The 7,930-nt window shown below is 41.5% G+C and overlaps 1 protein-coding gene across 1 annotated transcript; it reads left to right on the forward strand.

Annotated features, from left to right (window-relative positions):
* Window positions 1–2,573: 2,573 nt before the first annotated feature.
* On the forward strand, window positions 2,574–7,704 carry LOC131975760 (urokinase plasminogen activator surface receptor-like). The gene is made up of 5 exons (XM_059338516.1): window positions 2,574–2,684; window positions 6,116–6,232; window positions 6,315–6,461; window positions 6,887–7,000; window positions 7,116–7,704. Exons 1-5 carry the CDS (start codon window positions 2,639–2,641, stop codon window positions 7,316–7,318), a joined length of 627 nt encoding a protein of 208 aa, XP_059194499.1. The 5' UTR covers window positions 2,574–2,638; the 3' UTR covers window positions 7,319–7,704.
* The last annotated feature ends 226 nt before the right edge of the window (window positions 7,705–7,930 follow it).

A 7,930-nucleotide genomic window follows, 5' to 3' on the forward strand; every position in this document is an offset into this window, starting at 1 on the left:
AAGGTATTTTAGTCAAACGCTAAGTAACATGCATAATAAAAGAAAAACGCTGTTGTAAATTATTTTATTTATGTTTGTGGACTTGGTTGAACTGGGAGTGTGTCTGTGTGAGACAGTGCACACAATGTTCATTGTTGAAAAGACTGGCCTGTGGTCTTAGTACTTTAGGAGTCAATTTCTGTCATTATCATGTTGGTGTGTGACATTTACAATAAATCTGGCAGAGCAAAGGTATGTGTGTGTGTGTGTGTGTGTGTGTGTGTGTGTGTGTGTGAGGAAGGGATGTGCTGATGTTCATCTATGCCCATGTGTATGATGTGGCTCTTTGCGGTAACACAGTAAAAAAAATGTGGCTCTTGGTCTCTGACTGTTCACCTAATTTCACCTTAGCTGCCCCCACCAGAGGGAAAAACAGTCTATGGCGCTCTATTCACTTTGTACTGAATGAAGGAGTGCCTTGATCATTCCATCCACAAACAAAAGAAAAATGCCTAAAGGCTGCTGTGTGGTTAAATACACTGCCAACAAGGTGAAGAGTGCACAATAAATCTTTCATAAGCTGACAAACAAGTTTTTAAACAGACGAACGTGAATCCACCCGTTCTCATTCCCAAAGCGTAATATACCGACGATTTGTCACACCCCTAGACGTATCATACTGAGGCAAAGGGTACCCTTCCACGTCTGTGTGAAACGCTCTGGGTTCTCAATTGACTCCAATATAAACCCGCTCGCGGCGCTGAGAAACGCTTAGAGCAGAGGCTTACAGCCGTCTATTCACTCCAATAATATCCCGACCACGGCCCTCCATGACGCTGCCAGCGACAATCTGAATGGAGAACCGAGGACCCTGTGCACGGAAGTATTTTTCTCCCTATTTTAAGGATTTCTTTTAATGACATCGTCAACATTTCTCAACACAAACACATCAATGTCTCACTGATAATTCAACAATTAAATAGCTTCATGTTGTGGCTCTCAGTATCATTTTTTTCTCCTTCGATTCTGAGAAATAAACTTTTATTTGTTTGTTTTACGGCACTCCACTGGCGGACATTTCTCTCATTTTTAGTGAAAAAAAATAAATATTTTGACTTTGTTTCTGCATAAAAATGGATTTTGATTACATTTCTAGCGAGAAATATATGTTTTGTGTTCTTAATATTCACTCAGTGAATGTACATAATCACTTTGTGGCGAAGATCTCGCCAGAAAAAGACGATCCGCTGTGTTTTATTTTGAAATCTGTTTTATTTTGTAATCTACCGCGATCATACCGGATGTGGTCCGATCCTCGCGGATGTGCTGTGCGATCTCATTGAATCGCGCTTCACTGTAAATGGCCCCGACTCTGCTCTCCTGTTTTAGTTAAAATATCTTCATTAAACAAACATTGTTGTATTTTTTTAGCATAGATAATATACATACAGTATAATTATTTATTAGACAGTGTGTGATATTCGATATATTGGGTAGAAATAGGTTTTCACAACCCTAATATGGAAGAACTACAAAACGAGAGGTCTAGGGAGTTGTAGTTTTTTTTAATAAAACAGGTTTTCCCCTAAAATTGGAAGTTGGAAATACTTAATTAGTGGCTTTCCATGGGTTTAAGGGGATGTCAATCACATTTTTGGCATCAGAATTTAAATATTGTCTTGTTCAATGGGGGATTTGTTTTTTTTTTTCAGCATATCCTAAAGCCCCCCCCCCCACTCCCACCGCTTAGTGACTATGCTCACATTATAGTCCATGTCAACACCTTTCTATAACAGTAGGTCTCATGTCTGTAACCCTTTTTGTCTCTTAGTTATAATCATTTAAATATGCCCCAGGGTTAAGGTTCAAAGGTCAATATCTCAAAGCAAGAATATTATAGAACCTTGAAATTGATATATGTTACTCTCCAGGCCAAGACCTTTCCGGTGATGTATTTGGTTTAGCTCTATGACAAAGTTTTATTTTTTCACATCTCGCTCTCAGAGCACTCAACGGGCTGTGGGAATCTAAGTCTGTTAGGGCAGATTTCCAAGGTTTGAAAAAAATAAAACATTGTTCAAGGTAGAGTTGAAGGTCAAATGGACAAAAGATCTGTTTCTCAGCATGACGGATGTTTTTGGTGTGTGAAAATGCTGCATATAGAAACATAAAGTCTCTTATTTTATCGTTCCTACACTTGCTGTTTGTACAGTCATTGTTTTTTTCAATTTCTTATTAATTTTAATGCCTGGTACAACGAAAGGTACATTTGTTTGGACAAATATAATGACAACAAAAATAGCTCATAAGAGTTTCTTGAAGCCATTTTCCATGGTTTTCATATATCATCATATTTCATTCATAACTGATAAAAAAAAGTTATCAATGTGAAAACCCTAAACACAAAAGGGAACCAAACACTCTAAACAAATTAATAATCAGGATTATCATTATTTTTCCAGGACATGTTGCTTAATAAAATACACATATCAGTTTCATTTCAAGTAAATTGTCCATGCTTTTTCTAAGTATTGTATTAAGTCACTGTCAAAGGAGGAATGAAGGTGTGGTCTGAGAAAGAGGGCTGCTCCTTCTCTGGACAGCTACTTCTAGCTGTAACACGTCAAAGTGAAACTCAGTTGTGTCCCAACATCTCAACATGCGTCTTCTTGCACTGATCTTTGGGATTGTGTTTCTCCCTAAAGGTAAGTTTTTGTTCTGTTACGTGTCTCAAACTTTAAGAAAAGTTTTTTCGGTACTTCTACTGCTTGTCTTTGTTCGTCTTTTGGAGGGCAGCATGTTAATAGCAACAGTTTTTTCCCTGGTCTATCTCTGGCTTTTGATCATCGGTCCAAGGCATGTAAACGGACTTTATCAATCGCCGTTCACTGTCAGCCCAGAGAGGCTCACCTATTCACGGGAATACCTGCTGGAGCTGGGCCGCCGTGAGCCACTGACAGCCGCTCAAATACCCCCCATCACAGACAATATACCTCTCGAACTACTCCGTGGACATAAAAGGAGACGGATACGAAGGAAAAGGGGGTCAAGAGGAGGGATACGGAACAGGCTGAGGAGGAGAGGGAGCCGTCTACCTTTACCTGCAATAGCGCTGTCTAACGTAAGATCGCTGCGGAATAAGACGGAGGAGCTCTCCACACTCATCCAGTTTGACCAGGACTACCGGCAGACTAGTCTCTTCTGTTTTACAGAGACATGGCTGACGGAGGATACGGAGTTCTGTCTGGATCGTTTTAAAATCATCCGCTTTGACAGGGATGCAGCGAGAACACGGAAGTCAATTGGGGGCGGGCTCTGTATGGCTGTCAGTCACAGCTGGGCAACAAACATCACAGTGAGAGAGACTGTCTGCTGCAAACACTATGAACTGATGACTGTGTCGTTCAGACCACACTATTTACCAAGAGAATTTTCCCAGATCACTGTCATTTTAGCATATGTTCCAGGCCCTGATTTTAACCTTGCTGCTGAACATTTATCTGACCACTACAACAGAGTAGTCAACCAAACTGGAGAACAGCCTGTATTTCTGCTGGGGGATTTTAACCGGTGTGATGTCACCACACATCTGCCAGACCTAGAGCAGTATGTTACGACCCCCACCAGAAAACAGAATATACTGGATATGTGCTATGGCAATATTCCTGGTGCATATACCTCAAAACCACGACCCCCACTTGGCCGTTCTGACCACAATGTTATTTTATTGCTTCCCACATACAGATCAAAGCTAAAGACAGGTGAAACCATCACAAAAACAATAAAGGTCTGGAATGATGAAACAACTGAAGCACTGAAAGGCTGCTTTGAATTGACAGACTGGGATTTGTTTTTTGACACCTGTGATAATGATCTGAACATGCTAACTGATGTGTTAACCTCCTACTTTTTATTTTGTGAGGACACAGTGACACAGACTAAACAGATAACTATTCACCCAAATAATAAAAAATGGATTACAAAGGACATGAAAATCTGCCTAGTCCAAAAGAAAGCAGCATTCCTGCAAGGGGACACACTCAGAGTGAGGGAGTTGGAGAAAGAGTTCAGAAGGATGGCTAGGCTCTCAAAAATCAATTACAAGAACAAGGTGGAGCAAAAATTAACATCTGGCAATGCAAGGGAAGCGTGGCAGGGTCTAAATACTATGATGGACAGAGCTGCCAAACCCGCAGTGGCCAGCCTTCCGGACCCCGCCCCCTTTGCAGAACAACTCAACATCTTCTTCGCCCGGTTCAACAACAATAGCACTCCACCCAACTTTGACTTTGACTGCTCAACCACCATCTCCCCCCACCCAGCCATCACCATCAACAAGCAGCAGGTAACCTCCATCCTTCACCGGGTCAAACCACATAAAGCCTCTGGCCCTGACAAGCTCAGAGGCAGAGTACTGAAGGACTGCTCTGCTCAGCTAGGTGGAGTGGTCACCAGACTGTTTCAGTGCCTCTTGGATTCAGGAAATGTCCCCACAAATTGGAAGGAATCCACCATAATTCCCATCCCCAAAAAAACTCCAGCTAAGGAGCTGAAGGACTACAGACCAGTGGCCCTGACCTCCGTGCTGTGCAAGTGCATGGAGAGAATCCTGTGTGACCTCCTGGCCAAAATGCTGTCACATAAAATGGATCCTTTTCAGTTTGCCTACAGGGCAAAAAGGGGGGTTGAGGACGCAAGTCTCACATTGCTGAACACCGTCACGAAACATCTGGACTCTCCTCACCCTCACACCAGGATCTTGTTTATGGACTTCTCCTCTGCTTTTAACACTGTGCACATTGACACCCTGCTGTATGCTCTTTTAGACCTCCAAGTTCATCCCACACTGGTTTTATGGATCAAGAGTTTTTTAACTGACAGGCCACAACAGGTGCTTTTAAATGGTTTTAAATCAAAGAAGCTGATTTTAAACACAGGTGTTCCCCAGGGTTGTGTTTTATCTCCCGTTCTCTTCTCTGTGTACACAAACAACCTCACCTGTAACAGTGAGGGAATGAACCTTTTTAAATATGCAGATGACATGGCCCTGGTGGCTCACCTGACTGACACCACTGCTCTGGACCGGTATCAGCAGGCTGTTGAAAACCTGGCACAGACTTTTAACCAGCTCTGTCTTGAGCTAAATGTCCAGAAGACCAAAGAGCTGTGCTGTGGGGGCAGAAGAGAGTCAGCAACCGCTCTTTTTAAACCACTCAGCATCCAGGGTCAGCTGGTGGAGCAGGTTGAGTCTTTTAAATACCTTGGAACTGACCTGGACAACTGCCTCTCCTTCTCTCAGCATGCAGACACCATTTTTAAAAAATCCCAACAGCGCCTCTACCTGCTGAGGAAATTAAGGACTTTCAATGTCAGCACACATGTTTTAACTCTGGTCTACCAGTCCCTCATTGAATCCATACTCACTTTCAATATCTCTTCCTGGTACAGTCTCCTCTCATCCAAACACAAGACCAAACTTTCCCGTACAGTTAACCAGGCCAGCAAAATCATTGGAGCACCACAAACCCCCCTCTCAGAACTGTACAGCCGGTCTGTGATCAGGAAGGCCACCCTGATCACAGAAGACTTTTCTCACCCCCTCCACCACTGCTTCCAGCTGCTGCCATCAGGCAAACGCTATAAGGTTCCACTGGCCAGGAAAAACATCTACAAAAAATCCTTCGTCCCCTCTGCAATAACCACCCTGAACAACAAAAAATGAACACTCTGTTGCTTTTAACAGCCCCCCCCCTCCTTTTTAGCATGATTGTACACTTTTTTGTGTTTTTAATGTTTGTTTGTTTCTTAGTGTTTTTTATATGAGCCTGTCAAAAATGAATTTCTGTCACTCGTGACAGACAATAAAGTTGTATCTATCTATCTATCTATCTATCTATCTAAGGCATTTTTCACCTCATTGCCAATGACTAGTAATACAGTCTAACTGTAATGCTGCTGTTGGATACTTTTACTTGCTATTGTTTTCTTCTTTGTTCCTCACCTGCAGATAAATCTGTAAGGTAAAAACTCTGAAATGCACCTTTTTTGTTGTCATGCTATGCAATGATGTTGTCCATCCCTTGTGGAGGTTGATTCTATGTTCTTATATTCTTTTGTGACTTGTGTGTTTTCTTAGTCTACACTCTAAAATGTTATGAGTGTGAACCGGAGATGACAGAAACCTGCGAAGCCAAACCAAAAGAATGTCCTTCCAATCAGAAGTGTGTTGCAATGAGACTCACTTCATATGTTGGTATGGTCATTTGCATTGTGCATGTTTTTTTATTTTAAAAAAGCTTTGTATTGAAGTTTACAAGCATCCTCTTTTCTTGCAGGAGACTATAAAATGGTTGATTACAACTCGAAAGGATGCAGTTCTGCTGAAGAATGTGTCGAGGCCTCGGCCAACTTTGGAGTGATCAGAACTGCAATTGCTCACAAGTGCTGCAGCTCTCCACTCTGCAACGCCAACCCGGCCCCTGGTAACTTATTACATTGCTTCTTTGCAATGGAATGTGTAAACAACTCTTCTTTAAAGTTGATGTTAGTTGCATTTCTTATGTTTCAGATGTCCAAAAATAAACTTGTTTTATTATAAAAACAAACAAACAAACGCTGACGCCAGTCCATGTATCAGAACCTGAGACAATATGTTTGGAGCAAATATTGTTAGAGAAACAAGACTCAGATTCCAAGACGAAAATTACTTTTCCCTCCATTACCGTCTGCTCGAGCGGAGCCCAAGGGCATGATGCTCCCAACTGCCACTGTGCAGCTGTGTGTGTGTGTGTCAGAGAGAGAAAGAGAATTTCCAGGTTTACATCAATCTCTTATAATAGCTCAATCATGTCGTCATCCGTCGATTCTCCTTTACGTCGTCAAACAATGTGAACAATGTATGTTACAGAACCCAGCAAATCCACTCCAAATGGTAAGAAGTGCTTCTACTGTGATACAACACAAGACTGCTCTAGAACTCTGGACTGTGAGGGCAGTGAGGACTACTGCATCTCATCAAAAAGTAACTGGACTACAATATTAAACATCTTTTACACTACTTGAAAGACACCTTATTGACTCTAACAGATGTGTTAAAACTTTAAACCCACACAGTAACATTATCTTCATTCCCTCAGTGACTGTTGAAGGGACAAAGGTGACTATGAAGGGCTGTGCCTCCAAATTACTCTGCTCAGACAATTCAACTGCAGAGATATCACAAGTCACTGGAGGAGAAATTAGCTGCTGTCAAGGGAACTTCTGCAACAGCGCCAGCAGCACAAGTGCTGGCCTTCTGCTCCTGGTGGCACCGCTGCTCTCTTTGATGGCGCTCTTCTAAACGGTGGAGACGGCAGCACCACTTCAGTGTGGCCTCATAATGCGCACACCCATGTCCTTATCATTCCAACCAGTGAGTTAAAAAGTTTAGCAGCAAAGTTTTAAAAATACCAGTAGTAAAGTTTCATTCACAGTAACATTCAGTTTCAAACCAGCTTCTTTTCTCTTCTTTTTCATGTTGGCTATGGAGAAAATAAATGTCTTGCATAGTATGATTGTTGACACCAGCTAATTATTTTTTTCTTAAACAAGAAACAGGAAGAATGTAAAAAAAAAATCATGTCATATTTCTGTTCTGAAGTGCTTTTCTACACTTGAAACCTGTGTTTAATATCAATTATCAAGAATATTTTGATGCTACTGAAAATCTGAATAAATACATTTATAAAACTCCTGCTGTGTATTTTGATTGTGTTTTCTTTGAGTGCCATTAAATCTCTCTAATTCTATTTCATACCCAATCAAGGGGATGCTAAGTTGGTGCATGGAATAATTTGCTGTCCATACAGGAGTGTGTGCAATTCTGAGCTCCAGGTCTGAGTCAGTCTGTGTTTACTGATTCCCTTCAGACTTTGATTTAAGATTTTAGGCATCCTGGAAGTTTTTTCATTTT

This window comes from Centropristis striata, chromosome 8, assembly GCF_030273125.1.
Source record: "Centropristis striata isolate RG_2023a ecotype Rhode Island chromosome 8, C.striata_1.0, whole genome shotgun sequence".
Taxonomy (NCBI): Eukaryota; Metazoa; Chordata; class Actinopteri; order Perciformes; family Serranidae; genus Centropristis; species Centropristis striata.

Bases quoted from the DNA above. Each gene is read 5' to 3' on its own strand.
- LOC131975760 (XM_059338516.1), top strand. From the start codon at position 2,639: ATGCGTCTTCTTGCACTGATCTTTGGGATTGTGTTTCTCCCTAAAG. The intron at 6,462-6,886 runs GTAACTTATTAC...TGTATGTTACAG, and splicing joins CAACGCCAACCCGGCCCCTG to AACCCAGCAAATCCACTCCA. The intron at 7,001-7,115 runs GTAACTGGACTA...TCATTCCCTCAG, and splicing joins CTACTGCATCTCATCAAAAA to TGACTGTTGAAGGGACAAAG.